Source organism: Mesoplodon bidens, assembly GCF_964165515.1.
Source record: "Mesoplodon bidens genome assembly, chromosome: 6".
Classification (NCBI taxonomy): Eukaryota; Metazoa; Chordata; class Mammalia; order Artiodactyla; family Ziphiidae; genus Mesoplodon; species Mesoplodon bidens.
In genome coordinates, this window is record NC_138162.1 from 7391811 (window position 1) to 7413679 (window position 21869).

General features: G+C 53.9%; 1 protein-coding gene across 5 annotated transcripts in view; it reads right to left on the minus strand.

Moving 5' to 3' along the window:
- SPTAN1 (spectrin alpha, non-erythrocytic 1) overlaps window positions 1-21869 on the minus strand; it is a 61640-nt gene that overhangs the window by 494 nt on the left and 39277 nt on the right. For 3 of the 5 annotated variants that reach the window (XM_081238231.1, XM_081238230.1, XM_081238228.1), the window contains 27 exons: window positions 21536-21627; window positions 21116-21260; window positions 20839-21020; window positions 20190-20289; window positions 19872-20069; window positions 19624-19770; window positions 18454-18557; window positions 18186-18348; window positions 16006-16137; window positions 15612-15749; window positions 14687-14791; window positions 12368-12576; window positions 11419-11539; window positions 11146-11267; window positions 10744-10876; window positions 8964-9062; window positions 7299-7458; window positions 6560-6636; window positions 5712-5921; window positions 5026-5322; window positions 4534-4646; window positions 4146-4163; window positions 1621-1675; window positions 957-1153; window positions 755-808; window positions 521-667; window positions 285-432 (listed from right to left, as the gene is read on the minus strand). In XM_081238231.1, the coding sequence (XP_081094357.1) occupies window positions 285-432; window positions 521-667; window positions 755-808; window positions 957-1153; window positions 1621-1675; window positions 4146-4163; window positions 4534-4646; window positions 5026-5322; window positions 5712-5921; window positions 6560-6636; window positions 7299-7458; window positions 8964-9062; window positions 10744-10876; window positions 11146-11267; window positions 11419-11539; window positions 12368-12576; window positions 14687-14791; window positions 15612-15749; window positions 16006-16137; window positions 18186-18348; window positions 18454-18557; window positions 19624-19770; window positions 19872-20069; window positions 20190-20289; window positions 20839-21020; window positions 21116-21260; window positions 21536-21627 (3666 nt within the window). Of the gene's footprint in view, window positions 1-284; window positions 433-520; window positions 668-754; window positions 809-956; window positions 1154-1620; window positions 1676-2914; window positions 2978-4145; window positions 4164-4533; window positions 4647-5025; window positions 5323-5711; window positions 5922-6559; window positions 6637-7298; window positions 7459-8963; window positions 9063-10743; window positions 10877-11145; window positions 11268-11418; window positions 11540-12367; window positions 12577-14686; window positions 14792-15611; window positions 15750-16005; window positions 16138-18185; window positions 18349-18453; window positions 18558-19623; window positions 19771-19871; window positions 20070-20189; window positions 20290-20838; window positions 21021-21115; window positions 21261-21535; window positions 21628-21869 lie in introns of all 5 variants that reach the window. The other 2 variants (XM_081238232.1, XM_081238229.1) reach the window with 2 other exon arrangements.

Genomic DNA, 21869 nt, shown 5'->3' on the forward strand with positions numbered 1-21869 from the left:
CCAAGCCCCACCAGCCGTGCCCACCGAGGCTGGGGGACGAGGCTGACTTCAAGAACGTTCATGCCCAAGCTTCAGGACCTCTGCTGCTACGGCCTTTAGCCTGGGCTGAGTTTCATTTGAAAATGGGGATAAAAATGCCTGCACCCAGCAGCTAACGCTCAAAACTGGGGTATGTTACTCTAGACTCCGCTCTGCCCCTACCCGAGGGGGCAACCTTACCTGGGCTTCACTTTTCAAAGGAACCCCTCACCCCTACCCCAGGCTAGGGAAGCAGAGCCCCAGACCTGGTACAGCTCCTCCTTGGTCACATAAGGCTTCCCTTCGGAGCTCAGGGCCCGGAAGGCGCTCTCGATCTCCTCACTGGACTTGACGTTCTCGGTCTCACGGCTGATCATGAAGGCCATGTACTCTTGCAGGGAGACGTGGCCGTCCCTGGGGGGGGGGCCAAGGTGCAGTGAGCAGGGAGGGTGCGGTAGGAGCCGCGTGCAGAGCTGCTTCTACCACGTTCCCTGATGCTCACCTGTTTGGATCCACAGTGTCCAGGATGGCCTCGAACTCGGGGTCGGGCTCCCCTTCCTCCACCATGGGCAGGTCATAGCCCAGGGAGCGCAGGCAGGACTTGAACTCCTGGTGGTTCAGCCGGCCAGACTTGTCCTTGTCAAAGTGTCTGTGGCACAAGGCCGAGGGCTCAGCACAGAGGCCCTGCTGCTGAGCCCGCCTCCCCCGCCAGGAAGGGTGCAACGCATATACTCACTTAAACATCATGCTGAATTCTTTGAGGGCCTCCTCGGTCACCCCAGTCGTGTTCCTGGAAAAAACAGAATTAGGGACCGGATCCCCCACCCCATACACCTGGTGACACCTTCTGTCCTCTCCCAGCAAACTGCTGGATGTGGGGGCGAGCCTGCTCCCACGGCCCCTGCTGCTGCCGTGCCCACCGGGGAAGCTGCAGGTACCTGGCCTGGATCTGCTGCTCTAGGTTGTGCTGCATGCGCATGCCCAGCTGGTCAAGCTGGTCCCACTGCTGGGCCAGGCCCACGGTGCTGTGCTCTGTGTACTTGTTGTCCAGGATCAGGGCTTCCTCCATGGCCGCCCCCAGGTCCTCAATTTTCTTGAGCTGACTTCTCATGGCTCGAATCTCCTGGTGCTTGCGCTGCGGGGGTGAGGGAGCAAAGATGCGTGGGACAGGGGCTCTTGCCTCGGTGACCGGGCCCGAGAGCCTGCTTAAACAGCCCTCCTCGGTCTCTGCACCCCCAGCCTGAGACCTGCAGGGCTGCCTGCAAGGGGAAAGTGGGGATGGGGTGAGGTTGAAGAAATCCAGCAGCCTCAACAGAGGAAGAGGCGTCAGTGTGACGGTCACAAATCAGTGGGTTGACCTGCCAGGGAAAACAGTATATACTGAGGACCAAAGGAGCCTCCTCCTTTCCCAGTAGGCCTCCTGGTAGCAATTGTCAAAGACAAAAAACTTTTTAAAATGACAGAGGTCCTGGGCTGCTTTAAGCCAAGGGAAAAGGGGGTACCTGACCAGCCCACCTTGTACCCAGCCTGAAGCCAAGTAGGCCTGCTGGCAGTGGTGGGATGAAGGGTTTTAGCCGGGCCAGAAACACTAAGGGCACTTACTTTGGTAGCTTCAAGCTGGGATTCAAGGGTCCCGGATTCTTCCACCATGCAGGACCTAAATACAGAAGCACGGTGAGGAAGGAGGCCCGATCGCCAGCTCGAAACTCACTTCCCTCAGAGAAAAGCTCCTGCGGTCTCAACTTCCTCTTATTAGGATAGGAAACCTAGCTGCTATTGGCTATCTTTTCTTAAGCAGCTCTGGGAGCCAGGGAGGGCAGGTAGTACTTCTCCAGGATCCTCCTGGGAAGCTGCTGCCTGATGTGGTGTGCCACCTGGTAAGGCCAACAGAGGAGCCAGGGCTGAGCCCCCATCCAACCTGCTCCTTGCTCCCCAGCTGGGACCCCTTCTCACGTGGCTGGCTCCTTAGGCCCACCCAGGCTGTGGCATAGTACCTGATCCAAGCTAGGCCCTTGAAGGGTAACCTCAGGAACTGATTTTAAGTTCCTCCACGGGAACAGAGAGGGGCTGCAGGCCTGGCAGCATGCTTCCTCTGCAACCAGGGGGACAAGGATGCCTGTGCAACCCTTCAGGCAGGAGACCTGAAGGTGAGGGGAGGCTGGCAGCCACCCCCAGAAGTCCTGGAGTCTCCTGCAGGCTCCTGAGGAGGGGAGCCACACTCTATAGGATAAGTGACAGCAACGGGAGGAGATGCAGTCAGATGATCCCTTGACATGGGAACTGGGGTGTGAAGATCATGACCAGATTTGGGTTTGGTCCTGCCCAAACGATAGGTGGCTGTGACTAAGCCCGATTCAGGTTCTATCATCTACAGACACAGCACCAGAGGCTCATTCCAGGGCTAAGTTCTGAGGAGCAGGGGGCCTCTGGGGAGCTTCTATCTTCCTGACAACAGTGTGAGGTCACAGAGGCTACCAGTGAACGAAGACAAACGAGGTTACGTGCAGGATGAGTCACACTGTGTGCGTGTCCTGGGTGGGGTTTTAGCCCGGCCTCCCCTGTACCCACCTTTGCCCCAACCTACCCTTTCAACACCCAGCGAGCCAGCATTAGCTGTGAAATCTCCCCAGGTTCAAAGTGCTCTAGCAAGGCAAGGCACCAGGCCTCCTCCTACCCCAGCAGGTCAGACTCACAGTCGCGCCATGTCCCCCCAGGAAAAGCGCACCCCCAGGACCTGGGGGCAGGAGGCCAGGTGCTGGTGCAGTGGGAGGAGGACAGATCCCTCCTTCCCATGCGGCCACGGGCAGTGGGTTAGTCAGAAAGCAGAGCCGCCTGGGGAAGTCAAGAGTGCACTGGTAAAACCACAGCGAGGTAAGAAGAGAAACAGGAGAAAAACCTTCCAGATAGATCATCCCCAACTTCATACTGATAGACACGAATGACCCGACGATACGCTATGCTATTCAAAGAAAAGAAACCAAATGAATACACCAGAGGAAGGGGAGGCAAGAGCACACCGAGACAGACACACACCACAAGGCCCAAGCTGGACAGTGCACAGGCAGGGCCACCTGGCGCCCAGGCAGGGACGTGGTGGAGGCCGAGCCGACAGCCGGCCTGGGAGGGCAGGCAGCCTTGGGCAGCTCACACGGGGACCAGGCAAGACAGGACAGGGCTGGGAGGAGCCACACGGTAAGGGGAGCACGGCACCTCGTGGAGACAAGTCCAATGCCAGCAGACACGGCCACAGGCACCGGGGAGGAAAACGGACCCCAGGGCAGCTTAAGAGCTCGAGCTGAACCCGCGATCCCTGGATCCCGCCCCGCTCTGCCTTCAGCACGTGCTCGCATGAGTGTGGGTAACACTCCTCCCGCTGCCTCCTTTAACGACTGATGGGCCTGCCTGCAGGGCCTTGGGAGCGCTAGTCTAAGCCACCATGGTCCCGGGAGAGAATGCAAGGGTGCCCGATCCGGGCAGAGGCCAAGGTCTCCTGGGGAGGCCCCACTGGCACCGGGCAGGACGGCCCTGCTACTCTTGGGGCTCCTCCCAAGTCCTGTGTCTCTCCATCACCCAGAAACCCTGAGCACTTGGGCTTCCTCTTGAGGCAAAAGACGGCCTCAGCCCTCCGTGGGGGCACTGGGGGAGGAGGGGTCAGTGCACAGACGGGGACTTAGTGCACCAGCTGGAGCCCCTCAACAATGTCATCCTATTTCACGCCCATGACCACCTAGGCACTAAACGTGACCCCAACTGACACGTGGGGGAACAAGGCAGAAAAGAAGTCCAGTATAATCCCAATGGCTGAATAAGCATGGGGATTCTCAGAGGCTTTGGACTCCAGCTCTGGCCTTCTGGCCCCGTCTTATTCCCTAAGAGAACCCTTGGAATCTGAACAGGAAGGTGGGAGCGGCTCCCCTCCCCAGACTGCAGGCCGTCAGGGACAGTGGGCCACGGGTGCCAGGGAAGGGGGGCGAGGGTAGGGCGGGGGACGTGCAGCCTGCCCCAGGCAGGAAGGTCCATTCTGGGATCCTCTGCAAGCCAGGCCACGAGGGGACAAAGGGCAGAGGGACAAGCACACTAGACACCATCACACCACAAGCCCGGAGAAATAAGAAGTCAATATTAACCCATCGAGGAGATACGTTCTGTGGAGACGGGATCCAAGCAGCCACAAGACAAGGTGGTGTCCGGACAGCAGCATCGCGAGGTGGGGGACAGAGGCAGACACAAGAAAGAAAAGAAAAACAAAACCAAGGTCATCAGTACCCACGCTGCGCTCAACCCTGTACCCGTCACCGTCGCTGTGCAGGGCAACCACGGGCCACGCTCAGTCCCATCCAATCCAGGACATCCAACGACTCCACCTCTGGAGAAGTTCCTTCGAGAACCCTCCCAACTCTGCCCACCCCTCTGGCTCCAGCCAGACCAGGCTGTGCTCCTAACCCTTCTTTCCACACTCTGGAGCCCGAGGCCTGGGCAGTCAGCCCCCAGGACCGAGCACTCCCGGGGCCGCACCTGGTCTCCTGGATCCACTGGTGGAAGGCGTTGGCGTGCTGGGCGAACTCCTGGCGCAGCTTGTCATTCTCCTCCTGCCGGCGCTGCTCCTTCTGCAGCTCCAGCTCCCTTTCCTAAGGACCGAGAGAGGAAGAGGCGTGTCATCCCCGCCCCCCTTCACGGACAGGCTCGAGGCCCAGCCACTGACCGGCTGGTCTCAACATTTGAGAGGAACAGGGAGTAGTTTTCTGAAGCTACTCGGGGGGTCAGGGAGGACGAGCTGTTCATCTCAACCCACAGACAGCACGGAAGGCGTCTGGGAGGCATTCGCCAGCCTGCTTCCCCAGAGACCTTGCAAGACGCAGGCAGAGGGAGGGCCGATCACAGTTGTGCGGGCCTGCGGGACCCACACAGGGTGACTTGTGATGAATGGAATCCTCACCATCTCCTCACGCTTCAGCCAGGAAGGGCTTCCCTGCCCAGGGCCCCACCCGGCCCAGCGGAGAAGGGCACCTTGATGATCTTCTGCAGGTTCCTCCAGGTCTCCTCCAGGGCCTCCATGGTGAACCAGGTGTAGGGGTTGGAGGCCACGCGGAAGCTCTTGATCTGGCGGTCCAGCTCGGCCAGCTGGTTGAAGTCGGCCTGGGCCGAGCTGAGCGAGGAGCGGAAGGCGTCGTGGGCCTCACGCAAGGCCTTGATCTCTTCCAGGGAGTTGCAGCGCACTGGGTCTGTTAAGTCCTCCTCTGCGTTTTCAAACCAGCTGTTGAAGGCAGAAGCCTTTTTGGCAAAGGTCAGGAAGAGGTCCTCCACCTGAAAGCAGAGGAGACTGAGTCAGCACAGCTGCAGGGGCTGTATGGACCATCCTTGGTGGGCGGGTGGGCGGGCAGCGGTGTGGGCACCAGAAAGGCAGGGGTAGTTCCCAGGGTGTCGGGCTTGCTCGGCTTGGTCCGGCTCGGCTCTCTGCCGCCCTTCTCCCACTGCTGAAAAGTCCTCCCTCTTTCTCCCCTTGCCCCCCTTTCCCTGGGACGTGCAAGCTCAGTCTTCCCGGAGGCTTCCGAGCAGCAGCCTCATGAAGGCAAGGGTCCCACTTCCCTTGGTTTACGCTGACTCCACACCCCCGTGCAGAACCTCTGTCCCGGGAGAGGGCTTTGCTTTCCCTATGCGTCGAGCTGGCTGAGCTCGGCCGGGGCCAAGCTTACCTTGCGGAAATGACTCTGAGCCTCCAGCAGCTTCTTCTTCCGGGTGGCTGAGTTGGCCAGAAGCTGGCTCCACCTTTTCATGAGGGCGGCGTGCCGGGCCTCGATGGCCTTTGACTGGATGTGCTTGGCGGCCAGCAGCTGATCTTTGAGGGCAGTGATGTTGGCGATGCCCTCCTGCTGGAAGGCCTGCAGGCCAGCATCGAAGGTTTCCTGGAAGGAGCGAGAAGGCAACATGCAGGGACCGCACTGAGATGAGACCGTGCGCCTCCTGGCGCCTCGGCTCGGATGGCACCCGCGTCTGTCCAGCCAGCTGCCCAGGCCAGACCATCAGCCTTGAGTCCCCACCTCCTCCTGACGCTTGGTCACCCCTTGGTCACCACTTTGCTGCATGTCCTCCAGACCACAGGTCACCGAGGTAGCTCCCCCCAGGCCCTGCTTTCCGCCTCGGGCTGAGGCACCCGGGCTCCCCCACTACCTCTGCCAAGGATACCCGCCCAGCTGTTCCCCAACCACTTTCAGTTTACCCTCCGTGATCTAGCTTGGATGTCACCTCCTCTGGGAAGACTTTCCCGTCAACACCTGCCTGCTGGAAACTGAGTCAGACACCTCTTGAGTGAAGTCCACATCCCGCTGTGCTCAGCTCTGTTAGCGCCCATCAGGCTGCAGCTCAGAGGCCTAGTCTGAGAGCTTCCTGAGGACCAGGGCTGTATCTTGTTTACTGCTGGCCCCTAGGGCCTAATATAAATAGTCAAATGTCTCAGTGAAAGATGCTGACCGTCCGTCATTCATTCACCAGGAAATACTATTTGAGTGTATTTCAGTCAATCAACAAAGCAGCCACGACTGACCTGTTTGGTAAGGAGAGTTTGGACAGAAGACAGATCTCGACCATAATCATCTGTCTTCAAGCTGTTCTCCTTTTCACCTAGAAAACCAAGCATGGGAAATCCACCATCCCTTCTCAATGTAACAAATTTAAAAGAAAAGAAGAAACAAGAAAACCGAGGCACCTATGAGTTTGCTTACATTTGAATTCCACTACTACGGGCAGCAGTCTCTGAACCCAAATGAGCCGGCTCCTCCCTGTACCCGGGGCCCCCTTCTACGTCTGTGTCCTGACGAGGTCCCTCCAGCCTGTCCTAGATGCTGTTCAGCCGCTACTGATGCGACAACTACCCAGGTCACGTGGGTCCTGAAATCAGGGCAGCTCCTCCTCGCCTGGGGGCTGGATCGCTCCCTGGACCCGGGTAGCTCGGGGACAGTGCCGGTGCAGGCTGGTCCGGCTCGTGTGGCCCTTACTTGTGTTGTGGTGCCCACTGCTTCTTTCAGCGTTACAGGACCTTTGTTTTGTTAACCCTCGTGCCGGCCCAGGGGCACCGCTGAGGCTCAGCTCTCTGCCTCAGGACCCTGTCTCCTGCTGCCACCAGTGGTGTGCCCGGTGGCAGGGGTCTCTGATACGCTCACATTCAGCCGTTTCTTCTCTGCAGAAGAAAGCCAGCTGCGTAGGAAGCAGACAGGCTGTGGCTCTGAACCATCTTCCCGGCCCGGGAGGGTAGGAGGTTTGGGCGGCGCCGAGGCCGTGCTTACCAATCCAGGACTCCACCACGTCAGCCTTCCAGTTGAACTGCAGGAAGGCCGAGTTCTCGTCGAGCTTTGCCTTCCTCTGGGCGGCAGCTTTCTCCAAGTCTGATACTTTCCCGTTCAGGCCCTTCATCTTTGAAGAGATGTTCTCCTCATGGTGATTGTTCTAGGCCGTGGAGAAGGCACACTGTCAGCCTGGCCCCCACTGCGGTTACCTGATCTGCACCCTCCCTGCAGGGCGCAGGCAGGCGCGCAACCTCTGTGACAGGCCGTGCTTCCCTGCCCACCGCCAGGAGAATGGGGAAAGGCTTTTCTAAGAGCCTTAAAGAGATGAACACTGGCAATTCTGCTCCTACAAGTAATAATGAGGAATGTGATAAAATGTTAAGTCACAATGATGTATTCATTAGTGTCATCTTTGACAGCAAAAAATTAGAAAAAGCCTAAATAATTATGACTCAATGGCTACTATACGTATGCAATAAAAACAATGGCTTGGAACAATGTTTTCACACTGTGGATATTAAAAATTATTAAGCCCCAAACGCTCTGATGCAGTCTTGGTTAAAACTGTATGTGAAAACACAAACCATAAGTCAGCATAAAATTTAGAAAGAAACTCAGGGAGGAAACGAAGATTGCTGTTGGAAACAGAGCCCCAGGCTCTCTGCCACAAGGCTGAAGGACATTCACAAGCCGTCATCTCACAGGTGGGGCGCACTTGTGTGTGGTGAGTCGTACACAGGCCTCATCTACGCGGACATGGTCTGTATCTGAAATTAGTCTCCGTTAGGTTATTTGCCCACAAGAGTGAGGAGAAAAGCTCCCTAGTGAACACGGATTTTAACTACAGTTACCTCCTGTGGACCAAATCCCTAGTCTTAAGGCCTGATCACCAGTGCAAATTCTGTGATGAGGAATTTTATTTACTCATTATGTGTTTGTGACAGGAAATCAGAGTCGATAGAAGTCATTTGTCTTGTGCAAATACATGTCTTGTGGGCCTTGTGACAGATGGCGGCACCGCGTTTAGTCTGGATTTCAGCTGGGGAGTGACTTGACTTCACTGCTGCTGAGAAAGCACCAAGACCCCTTATTTTTTGCTTTCTCCCTAGAAAGCTGTTTGAACGAAATGAACCTTGTGATCCTGACAGACACGTTTATAAAACATCCTGGATAGCAGCCAGGTTTTACACAGCGACGTACACCCACTGAACAGCTGCCGTTTAGCCTAGCGGGTGCCTCAGCACGAGGAGAGGCTGGAGGGTCACGCACGGAGGTCTCACGGGGGTCATCTCTGGTGGTAGGTCTATGGGTGGCTGTTTTGATCTGCCCACTTGTGTTTTCTACCACCTCTATAAAGAGCTTGTATTCCTGGACAAGTAAACTAGAAGAGCAAACACGTGGGAGTGCCAGTGTCACAGCAGGGATGCTTCTTTGCTTAATTAAAGCAGAGAAAAACAACTGCTGCAGAATGGCTTTACTAACTGGCTTCAAGAAGGGGGTAAATATCCAGTTAAACACGGAATGCAGGAATGGAGCCGCTACCAGTCTCCACGCAGACCTCTGTTTGGTGAGTATCCCAGGGGAGGAGCTTTGCGGGCAGTTGCGGTACCAGCACGCGGTGTCCCGGAGCGAGAAATGAGGGTCTGACCAGCGGGCCAGGCTCACCTTCTTAATGAGGTCTTGTCCGTTAGTGCAGACGTCATTCACCCGGTCCTTGTGGACAGTGAAGTCTGTCTCGAAGGCTTCATGTTTCTTCAGTAAGCCCTGGAGGGGAAACAGCAAGGCTCGCCACTGAGAGCCTGGTACGTGCAGTGGGCCAGCTCCCGGGGACAGAGCAGGACTGGAAGGTGCCCTCACCTGCACCCCAGTCCAGCTGGGGCTAAGACAACAGACAGATACAGAATAAACCGGAAATCATAAAACAGTAAAATGAGGACACCACGAGCATAACCAGAGGTGGGTGGGCTTGGGAAGGCCTTTCTGCAGTGGGGGGAAGCTGCTGCCAGTCAACCAGCAGGAGACCACAGAATGGATACCGAGCAACCTTACAATAAGCACCAACAGAACAGTGACACCCGCCCTGAGGTTTAACCTGAGCACATCTCCTGCGGGACCTCCCAAATCTTGTCTCTTCCTCCGTACAGCTGAAGTGCTGGAGACAACACCCCTTGTGTCGGCTTCCAGGGAACACAGCGATGCAGAGGACAGGAAGCCACTGACTGCATCTGCCTCCTACCTGCGTCCCCCAACTAGCTGAACAGGGTTCCCACCGGGAGGAGCGCAGCTCTAGGGCTGCCCTGACTCTCAGGAAGGCTGACTCCGCTTCCACAGCGGGTGGCACGGACGGAGGAACACCGACCACAACGTGCAGCTCCTCCTATGAAGAGGGGAGTCGCCGCACCCCCGGGATCCGGGGCTGCTCTGGCCCCCAGGCTACGCTTTAGGATCCCTGCAGCCTTGCCTTTGCCTCTCTGAACGCTGCCTGAAGAAGCTGATCTAAGCTGCCAGGTGGTGAGAGGCCACGTGGAGGGGACTGAGACGTCCCGGCTGGAGCCCCTTGAGTGACATCACCGTGCACCTCTCAGCCCAGCTGCCTTCTGCCTCAGTGCAGCTGTGTGAGGGGGTCCCAGTGAGAGCAGCAGAGGCAATGCCCATCAGTGCACAGAACTGTGGGAAAGAAACTGTTGTTTTTAGGGTTGTGACACAGCAATAGGTAAGCAATGTATTTAGGAAATGTTACTGGTTGAACTGTGTCCTCCCAAAGATATGGGTCCAAACCTTAGCACCTAAGAATGTGGAAATGAGTTTTCTGCAGGTGCAATCAAGTTAAGACAGGTCATCAGGGTGAGTCCTAATCCAATATGACTGGTGTCCTACGTATATCAGAAGAGGGAAATCTGGACACAGACACACCCAGACAGAATGCCACGGGAACACAAAGACACAGAGGGAAGACAGAGGTTCGAGTTACGCTGCCACAAGCCCAGCTACCAGAAGCTGGAAGAGGCAAGAAAGGGTCCTCTCCTAGAAGCCTCGGAGAGAGCAAGGCCCTGTCGACACCCTGATCACAGACCTCTAGCTCCCCAAACTAGGACAAAACAAGTTTCTATTGTTTCAAAGCCACTCAGTTTGTGGTACTTTGCTAAGGCAGCCACAGGAAACTAACAGGGTACTAGTAACCTGCGGTTAATGATACCAACCGTACTGCTGGGCTGACAGCAGGACTCCATGAACTGGGGCTGACAAAGTCACCCCAGTTTTGTCTACAGAGGGCCAGCGTCTCTCGCGTGGGATCTCGAGGACCGGACCAGCCAACGAGACGCCGGCTGCCGGCTCTGAGCGCTCTCCTGGTAAGAGCACGGCCACCGAGCAAGCTGGCAGGAAAAGGGTGGAGCAGGCAGCTGCTAGGAGGGAAGAAGCAGGCAGCATCTCCAGTTTCTCTGACCTGGATGGCAGCAAGGGTGTCTCCATAATCTTCACTGGCCACCAGGGTCATCTTCTCATTGATCCAGGCTTCCTCCTCCTCCACGTTGGCTACAAACTGCTGATATTCCAAGGACTCTTCTAGCCGCTGGCCCCTAATCACAGGGGACAGTATAAAATCAGCCATAATCTCCTCTAACCTGGATGCTTAAAAACACGAATGACAAGTGTGGGATGTAAACGGTTCATTCGAGCCCTCTTCCTAATACAAAGCAGAGAGTGCTGGTCCAACACGAAATTCTGGAACCATATGCTCGGTCCGGATTCACATAACGGGACCAGCCCGGCCTGGGCCTGTCAGAGCAAGCCAACCGTGGCACTGGCACAGCCAAGAAGAGGGCCCCGGGGGTGCAGGGGTGCTCACCGGGCGGCCGCCAGCTGCTTCAGTTCCTTCCAGTGCTCCACGAACTGCGCCAGGCGCTGCTCAATCTCCTCCTTCCCGATGGTGTTGTCATCGGACAGCTTCCTTCCAGTGTCCAGGACACCCTAACAGGCGAGAACGACGGGATCAACAGATGCTTCCAGGAAAGGGCCTCGACATCGAATTCAGGCCTTCTCCGTCCCGCTGTGGGATGAGGGGCTCACCTGGGCCCATTCAAGCCCCGCTGCCCGCTCGGCCAGGAGAGGCCCTCCTCACCTGAATCGCTGGCTCGTGGGCAGCCAGTTCTGCCTCCAAACGTTTGTGCTTCTTCCTCAGGTTCTGAACGCCCGTCAGGTCGCGGCCATAGTCCTCCGAGCTCACCAGCAGCTTCTTCTCCCTGGGCAGCACAGGGGGGTGGTCAGCCTCTGCACCTGCGTGTCTTCAGCTGGAGACGTGCAGTCAAAGAGCGTGAAGCTCACACACCCCGTGATGTCCTTCACCTGCATCTACCCATCTCTCCGGGAAAGTCCTTCAGAAGCCAGGCTTCTGGGGAAAAAAGCCTCTACTTCCCGAGTGAACAGTGTCCACGTACGTCTCCAGGACACCTCCTGTGTCCGACTCTGCAAAGGGTCGGGGTGCGCTGGAGAACAAGGAGGTGCCACTGCTGTCGCCTTATCAATCCTACCTGATCAAATACACACGTATCACACGCGGTAACATGAAAATGCTAATGTAAACAGCGTTTTAAGGCAGTGAATTGAGAGGATCCTGTCCTTAAAAGATGGTCTGTTTATAGGCTACATCATCTGGAAAAGGCAGACTGAAATTCTGGGGGAGGGGAGATAAAAACAAACGAGACGAACTTTTCTTCCTGCGAGCAGCAATCTTCCCCAGGAGATCAGACCATCTTTCCCAGATGGGAACTCACTAATGTCGCCAGTGACCTAAGGGCAGGGACTAGACAGGCCCTGGACGCCATCACACACACCGCCACGTGGAGGCCGTGGCCGACCACTATCACCGCATGCCCGGACACCAGGAGGGGAAGCCGGGGCGTCTCACCACGGCTGTGCGGTGAGGCTGGGACCAGCCGGGCACAGCTGCTGAGTCCGTGCCATTTCTGACCCACTTCCCATCTCACCACCACGGCCCAGGAGAGGATAAGCCCGGGGTTCCTAACGCCCTCCGTGAAAGGCTCCGAGGGCACCCGGAGCGGGGCGCGTACTTGATCCAGGACTCCTCGTCATCCATGTCCCGGAAGAACTGGTGCAGGCGGTGGGACTCGTTCAGCCTGGCTCGCCGGGAGGCCGCCAGGCCCTTGATCTTCTGGAAACGGCCGTTGACGGTGTCCCGCTTGGCCTTCACCTGGGAGGTGTCGAAGGCGCTGCTGGTCATCAGGCTGTCTGCCTGGCTGTTCAGGTCCTTCAGGCGATCCTGTGCAGGGGACACGACGGAGGGGTCAGAGATCTGGGTCACCCACGAATATCTGCTTGTAAATCAGAACTCGAGACGTCTTCACTGACGGGTTGGTTTAAGATTTATTCAGGTTACTCTCAAAGTGTGGTATGTGGACCCCTAGAGTTCTAAGAGATCAAAACTACTTTCATAACAATACAAAAACACGATCTGCCTCTTTTACTGTGTGAACATTTGCACTGATGGTGCAAAATCCACGGTAGGGGTGGCGCTGCTCAAGGCAGTGGCAAACTACGAGCAGAAATCCAACTCTTCACTGCCACGCATTCCCAGTAGAAATCGCTGTTTCACTTAAGAACGTCTTTAAAAAAGCAGCAAAGTTGTTAATTTTATTAAGTCTCCATCTTTGAGTACGTGTAGTTTTAATATCCTATCTGATAAAACGGGGAACGCCGAGTGCCGAAGTTCAATGGCTGTGCTGAGGAGAAGCGCATGTTCTGAGCTGAACTGGCCACTTCTTCCACGGACCGTCAGTTTCACTTGAAAGAACGGCCAACAGACAAACTACGGTCATTCTGACTTTGGGAGCTGATAAATACTTTGTCGAGAATGAATAAAGTGAACCTGTCACTTTAAGGAAAACTGGGTTTGCTGCTAATGATAAAATTCAACCTTTCATGAGGAAATTCGAATTTTGGAAAATTGGCATCCACCTCCGTGAGCCTGACAGCTTCCCGATACGTGTAGATTTTTCCGTTGAGACTGGCTGTGATGTTAACGAACGTGATGTTTGATACCACATACAGACATGTGTCAACATTTAGAAGATCTACTCTGCGAACCAATATTTCCCAAATGATTCTGTAACCTCAGTCATAAGTAAATGATCCATTCAAAGTCCAAGATGGACCAGTGGATTTAAATATAAACAGTATGAAAAGCTGATAGTGTTTCCGAGTCCACTTTCCAACTAACCTTTAGAAACTACCACTTACTGAGTTGGATGTAGTATCAAAAAGTATCGACAATTATCTGAATTAAAATACCACTCCCTCCTCTACCTGTGTGAGGCTGTATTTTCATCACACACAACAAACTGAATTCAGAAGCAGCTATAAGAATCCAGCTGTCTTCTATCAAGCTGGACATCAAAGAGATTTGCAAAAAATGTAACCAGTGTGACTCTTCTTGCTGTATTTTTGTTTTTGGAAAAACACAGACATTATACATAAAAAATGTTACTTACGTGAACTTGTGATGGGTTTATTATTTTAAACGAATTAATACGTTTTTCTCAGTTTTCTTACATTTGCTACAATTCATAGACCATATTCAGATTTCACCAAATTTTTTTTTTTTTTTTTTTTTATTTTTTTTTTTTATTTTTGGTGTGTGGTATGCGGGCCTCTCACTGTTGTGGCCTCTCCCGTTGCGGAGCACAGGCTCCGGATGCGCAGGCCCAGCGGCCATGGCTCACGGGCCCAGCCGCTCCGCGGCATATGGGATCCTCCCAGACCGGGGCACGAACCCGTATCCCCTGCATCGGCAGGCGGACTCTCAACCACTGCGCCACCAGGGAGGCCCTCACCAATTTTTATATGCATTTGTGTGTCTCTGTGAGTATGTGCATGTAGTTCCATGCAGTTTTATCATATGTGTAGATTTACGTAACTACCACCAAGATCAAGATATGGACCTTGTTCTGAGGGCACAAAGGAACTTCCGTAGAGTCTCTACAGTTGTACCCCTACCCTGTCCCTAACTCCTGGCAACCACGTATCTGTTCTCCATCTCTATCATCTGTCATTTTGAGAATATCTTATAAATGAAATCATACAGTAGGTAACCTTTTGAAATTATTTTTTAATTTTTTTGAAATTATTTTAAAAAACTTAACTCTAAAAATTTAATTTTTAATAATGGCAAATACCAATAGATAAAACCTACATAACTAACTCTGCTAGGGGCTCTCATTAATAGTTCAGAGTACAAAATGGCCCCGAGTCCACAGCGTTTGAGCACCTTGGCTTTAAGGGATGAACATCACTGTCCTTCCCCAAATGCGCCAGGTGCCTTAGAGTCACACGCAGCCGTGTCCCAAGCCCGGCCTGGCGCCCCCTCTGCTTACCTCATGGGCAGAGATGTCTGCCTCCAGCAGTTGGTGTTTTTTTAGCAGGTTGTTCACAGAAGCCAGGTCTTTGCCATAATCCTCAGAGGCCAGCAGGGCTTCCACCTGGCAATGAAACATGAAAGGGAAGGCTGCTGTCTGGAGCACAGTCTGTGTCCTGGCAAACCCAGGATGCCCACTCGCCCCCCAGGCCCCCCCGTCTGGACAGCTGCAAACTTCCCCCCTACACGTTGCTGCTGTGCCGGCTTGGCGTGGACCCTCCCCTGGGCAGAGAGGTAGCAGCTTGGGCAAAGGCTACTGTACAGAGACGTTCCCTGCAGCAAAACGTACCCCCTGAAGCTGGGCGCGCCAGCGTGGCCAACAGCATGGGGATGGTTAAAGTATGGCCTCACTCTGTGACGGTCTAAGGGAGTTATTCAAATGTTCAGGAAGACTTTTTCATGACTTGAAATAACACCACCAATATGTACTGATGAAAAATTACGTTATGAGCTCAAATACACATAAAAGTACAGCTACACAAAAAGTCACGGAAATAGGTGTAGACCAGATAGATACAGAATAGTGGTCTTTAAAATTTTTTTATTTCTTTTTACTTTCTGTACTCTCTGAACAGTCTACAGAGACCGCAGGATTCTAACTCTGGCCTCCGGGCTCTTTGCTGTTGTGGTTTCTATCTGGGCACCACGAGGGCGGCCTGCACACAGACCCCACCACCCACTCCTGTTTGCATTTTCCTGTGGAAACAAGTGACCCATGTCCAACCAGAGATAAGTTCTCTCTTCTGTAAACATTCCCTCCCTGACTACAAACCCCTCAGAGTACACAGCTCACACTGGATGATGATTCTGTTAAGAGGGACGTCGGGAGAGCCCTGCCTTTCCACGGAATCCTCCAGTGGGGAAGGGAAGCCCCGGGGCCTCACCTCAGAGAGCCAGAAGTCAAAGTCCTTGATCCCAGTGTTGAAGTTCTGCTGCTTGTTGGCTTCTTTCAGCTTCTGGCTCTTCTCAGCCGACTTCTGCACCAGGAACTGCCACTGGTCAGCTAAGGCGGCCAGCCGGGCCTGGGCAAGAGAAGAGAGCCGTTGGAGATGGCCAACTCCACGGTCAGCACCCTCTCTGGAAGCCGACCTGATGCCCCCTCACAGAGGAGGATGGAAGATGCTCACAGGAGCCACTCTCACTAGCATCCCCTCAGCAACGCAGCCAGAAGTCAGACTGCATTCCAGAGTCATCATCAAGATGACGGTAACGCTGAAAGTCAAATCCAGCCCCCTCTTCTTCCCGGGCCAGGAGGAGGGGGGCCGGGGGACGGCATACCTTGACGGCGTCCTCGCTGCCGGCACAGGCCCCGCGGTCAATGAGGGAGTTGCCCATGTCGATAACCCCTCGAATCCGGTCCGCATTGGCGTGCAGTTCTGCTTCGAAGGCCTGATGCTTCTGGTGCTTGCTCTGAAAACACCAAAGAAACCCTGCCACAACCTTTCGAAACCAGGTCCTGCTAGGCTCTGTCTTTTCAGGGAGAAGGGGTTCTCAGAAGGGAGGGAGTGGTAGCAGACCTGAGGAACTAGGGGCAAGTGTCGCCATTTTTATAGAAGGTGATCACAGTCTGTGCGAAATACTTTAGGGGTCAGTCTGATGGAAGTTCAGCAGAAGGTCCGAGCTGGGAGAAAGGAAATGCACCAGCTCAGGAGTAGGTGAATTGAGTCAACTCCTAAATCAGCTGGACTAGCTATCTGTGAGTGAAATCCTAGAATTATACGCTTTCTAACATTTGGCAGGAGCTGGTAACGGCCAACTGTAGTTTTGAATCTACTTGTGCATCAATTTCCATCCACGGCTTTCTCCTTAGTGGAAAGCAGCTCTAACTGATAACACACATATGGCCCTCTCATCACCTAAGGTGGCAGGCACTATGAAACAAGGTATCCGAGGGCCAGCCTCCCCTCCGTCGACAGAGAAGAAGGTTACTGCTGCTGCAAACCTTGGCTTTGCGGGCTTCTCATCTGGCAGCTGCAATCAATCAAAACTGCTGGATTTGTCAAAATCCAGGCTTGACTGTAGGTAAGAATTTCTTTTTGCTAGAAGAGAGGGCTGGGAGGATGATGGGCATCTGAGGCTGGGGGGCACCACGGGAGACAAGTGGGAGGACGCAGCTGTGGGGCAGTTCTGGGTGAGAAATGCAGGGTTGCAGGCAAGAATGTGATATGGGGAATAAAGAACTAAAAGGAAAAAAGCAGTACAACTGGGGAAGGATTCTGCATCAAATGTTTCATTTCAGGGGCAGCAACTGTCAAAAGATGGAGCCATGTGGCTGGCGAAATGCAGCACCAACATGAAGCGTCCCTGCACCGACTCTGCGCCCAAGCCCAACTACAGAAACAAGAAGAGTCTCAAATGCCCACGCATGCTGACAAAAGCCCCTCTTCTTCTGTTTCTTGTTCTGATCGTTCTTTGGCTCAATTCCCACCCATTCTATTTCTTCATTTCTTCCATGCATTGAGGCAACTTCTAAGCTACATTTTGGCTGGAAAGTCTCTTTCACTGCCCCTTGGGTGATGTTCGCTTTTATCTTCACCTCTCACCCCCAGTTCCTCTCAGACTTAGGAAGCACATCACCTGCCTCTCTGTGGATCTCCAGCTGTGCCTTCTCCAGTGCCCAGCACTTCTGGATGCCAGACTGCGTGGGCAACGAAACTCTCACGCCTGGCCCTGCCCTAGTCCACCAAGAGCCACGAGCCCAGAGCAAGAGGAACCCAAGTTTACACAGAAAAGGCTATTTCATTTTTTTAGAAGAAGCACACCTCTTAGAAGAAAGCAGTCAACTACTGCCCTCCAGATCACACATTGTACAGAACCTGCCTAAGTGATAAACTGGGAGGGGGGAGGGGGAGTGAAGGGCTGCAGGCTAATTACAACAGAGAAAGCCACATCCCACGGCGACACTTGAATGGAGGCTGATGGATGATTAGAAATGAAAAGCGTGGATGAGGAGACACCGGCAGGATCTACAACTGTGAGAATCTACACACAAGAGCACAAACACTGGAGCTCGCTTAACTAGAACTCTTAAAAAAAAACATAAAACTTACCAGCAGCTTGGAAAGCTACAAAAATAGATTAAAATAACAAGAGTTCAGTACACTTAAGTGAATATGCATATCAGCTATTTAACAGAAACTCATTTTGCTGTCATACTTCCCCTGGGAAGGTGAGCATTCAGGAACAGCAAATACAAGGGGGCCTTTGCTGCACACTCTTTAATAGCAGACATGGTTTCAACAGAGGCAAATGAGGAAAGCGGCTTCTGAAACGGCTCTCATCATCTAAGTGAGGCTTTCCCACCAGTTCACCTTATTAAAATACTTTTTCTTGGCATCACCGGGGGTACGAGGAAGTTGTCAGAGGTATCTCCCTCTTTTAAAGATACCTTATTTTAACAAGCTCTCCTCAATAACACAGGCTACTTCGGAGACAAACAGCTAGCCTGTTGAGCTCACCTGGATGTTGGTAGGATCCTTATATGACTCATCACTTGCAGTCTGTAATTTTTCGCTGATCCAAGCCTCAATCTCATCCACATCCCGGCTAAACTGTTGGAGAGTCTGCGATTCTCCCAGCTTTGACCTTTTCTCAATCATCTGGGCTTTAAGACGTCGCCACCTGAGAAAGTGAAACCGAGAGCAAAGGTGAGCACCCCACAGAACGAGACAGGCTGGGCCGCTCCCACAAGGGCGGCAAGACCCGGCGGCTGCACAGACCACCCACCTGTCCAGAACCTCATTGCGCCGGCTGGAGATGTCGCCTTTGGCGTAGTGGCCGCCGGCGATGAGCTGGTCGGCAAAGGACTGCAGGGCGGCGATCTTCTCCTCCTGTCGGCAAACAGAGGCATGAAGTCAAGGTGGGCAAGACGACTCGGCCTCGCCTGCACTGCAGGTCTCGAGAAGAGAACGGTTATTTTGGGTGACTAGCTGGTGATGGGATCAGAATACACTGACACTCTAGAAGCCCGAGTGTAAAAAGCCAGAGGAAAGCTTGATTTCAATCATTATTAGAGTAGAGTTTAACTCAAGAAGATTCCAGGTCACGCTGGGGTGGGGCCGGGGCTTGAGCACAAGCAGACATCACGTACAAAATTAGGTTTCATAAGAAAACATTGTCCGATTTTCAACAAAATGGTTTATAAGCCAAGGAGTTTTGCATCTTTCTGGTTTACGTTCATGGATTCACTTACCTACCCGTAAGTTTGTTTTTCTTCCCTTTCGGTATAAAATTTTTTCCCTGTGGCATCTCTGTTATTAAAACCTCAGAAATGGGACTTCCCTGGTGGCACAGTGGTTTAGAGTCCGCCTGCCAATGCAGGGGGCACGGGTTCGAGCTCTGGTCCGGGAAGATCCCACATGCTGCGGAGCAACTAAGCCCGTGCGCCACAACTCTGAAGCCCACTCGCCGAGAGCCCGTGCTCCACAAGAGAAGCCACCGCAGTGAGAAGCCCACGCACCGCAACAAAGAGTAGCCCCCCACTCTCCGCAACTCGAGAAAGCCTGCGCGCAGCAACGAAGACCCAATGCAGCCAAAAATAAATAAATAAAATAACATAAAAAAAGATACAAATTGGATAATATGAACATTTTTAAAAGCATGCCTCAAACAAACAAACAAAACCTCCGAAGTGCCAGAATTTATATATAAAGTTAAAAAAACAATTAATGTACGTCACTTTTCCTAGACTGCACAGCTCTGTGCTGGACCCAATGGAGACTACGCTGCTTCCTCTGTAGTCAACACCAAGTATTTTAATTTGAGGATGCTACCAAAGCTCTGCAGCTGAGTTAAGCAAACAATAACTATTTTTTTCTCTCGTCACTGAGAAAGGAAAGGAGAATACGCCAACAGAGAGACAGACGGTGTCAATCTGGAAAGGTACAAAGGCCTCACCTGGACGTTAATGGCTTTGTCGAAGTCCTCGTGTTTTTTGATCAGAGCCTCCACGCTGTCCAGTGAGTCCCCTTTGTCTTCGGTACTCAGGAAGGCCTCCCGGGCAGCCATCCAGCTCTCAGCCTGCTCGCAGTCCCGATGGAACAGCTGAAGAGGGGACAGGCAGGTGAGAAGACAGAGCCTGTGGCGACGAGACACCTGGTCAGAAACCCTGCAGCAAACAGGAAGCTACTGTCCAGCACGTGTACCTGCAATTCAAGGCACTGATCCAACATCATCCTGCGCTGGACCCAGGCCTTCTCCAGGTCTGCACGCTCCTGATCTAGAATATGTAGTTTCTCCTTGATCTCGGGGCTGGCGTAGTGCCCATGGGCCAACAGCTGCTGCCCAAACTGCTCGAATGCCTGGAAAGTGCCAGCCCTGGCGTCAATTTCCGTCCGGTGCTCCTGCCAAGAGGAGGGAAGGGATTAGGTACCGGCAGGAGCTGCCCACTCTCACGTCAGCTGCAAAGGCCCTCCGGGCCTGGCAGGGCAGCCACGTCTCTGCTGCTCAGCAGGCCCACTTACCTGGTGTCGTTCCAGCAGGGCCTCGGCTCCGGTGACATCCTTGGCTAGCTCATCTGAGGACACCAACCCTCGGATTCCATTGATCCAAGACATGAGGTCCCTGGAAACCAGATGCACAGAGGAATGGCTATTACGCTACCTGGCAAGCAGGCCTTCTGCCCAGGAAAAGAGAGAACTACATAATTCTTCTCTCAGAGGGCTATTTGGGGTTAATCTAGTTAATCTATTGAATAGGGCTAGAACTCCAGGCAAAGTACTTCAAAGCTTCTTGTCTTATTGAAATAATAATAAAAGAAAAACTCAAGAATTCCTCAGAGGACAAATGAACAGGTTTATAACTAAGATCTTCTCACCCTACAGAATAACAGGTTCTTACAGACAGTAGCTGTGGGTTAAGTTTTCTACAGCTTCAAACGCAAATGCTTTTCTTTAGGATTAAGTTTTTTTTTTTTTTTTGCTGTGTGGCTCGTGGGATCTCGGTTCCCCACCCAGTGATTGAACCCGGCCTCCCAGCAGTGAAAGTACCAAGTCCTAACCACTGGGCCACCAGGGAATTCCCAGGATTAAGCCTTCTAAGTGCTAGATCCAGGCATGCATTTAATCCAGCTAGAAAGGCCTCTGGCCCAGAGCCAGCGAGCCGGCTTCTCACCGGAAGTCGCTGAGGAAGCGCTGCAGGTCGTGGGAATCGCCCAGCTTGGCCTTGCGCTGGTCGGCGCGCTTGCCCAGGCTGCTCCATGCCTGGTTCAGCTCAGTGCACTTCTCCTGCAGGTCCTCTGCCGACTCGGGGTGGGACTGGATCAGGCGCTCGGCCGTTTCCCCAAGGGAATTCACCTGGGGAAGAAAGCGGTGAGCAGCAGGGAAGGAGGGAGCGCAGCCTCGGGCAGCGTCGCAGGAAGTCGCAGGGCTCCGCACGCACGTCCTCTCACCTTGTCGCCGAGGGCCGCGAGGTCCCTCTCAAAGCCCTCGTGCTTGCGCTGCAGGGCTTGGACACTGGCCAGGTCGTGGCCATAATTGTCTGTGTTTAGAGCCTGGTTCTTCTCTTCGATCCACTCTTTGGTTTCGTCAGCATCTCTGTAGGTGGGACACATGTTCAAGTTAATGAGTGCTGAGTACGGCTGCCTTAACCTCAGGTCAAGTAGGGAAACTTCATTTCACTGGCACCAGCACATGTGTCGGTGGCCCACCAACAGCTCTAAACAGCAAGGAACACAAACTGATCTGCTCAGCGTTACTGACTGAGAGTGCCCACCAGGTGCCAGAGCACAGCCACCGACAAGAGCCAGCCGTTACCGGCGGCATGAACCCAACTGTGGGCTCCTCCCCTGCCAGTCCCAGCCGGCCCTCACCTGTGGAACCTCTGCACTTCGTGGGCGCTGCCCAGGATCTGGCTCCGCTCCTCGGCCAGCTGCTGCAGGGACCGCCAGCGTTCGTTCAGCTCCTGGGGGAGGACAGCAGAGCGTCAGCCACACCAGACTCTGGGAAAAGGGCCAGAACCAGAGGACTGGTGGCTTAACGTGAAAGGACAGGCTGGGGCACAGATGATTTCCTGTTTCCAAGCTTCCTAGTTCAGTCGATGAGCATGCCATGACAGCGAAAGCCCAGAAAGCCAGACCCCACCACAGCTCGCCGGACGCCACGGCGTGAACACTCCACCAACACCTGACTTGGAATCACCGCGGA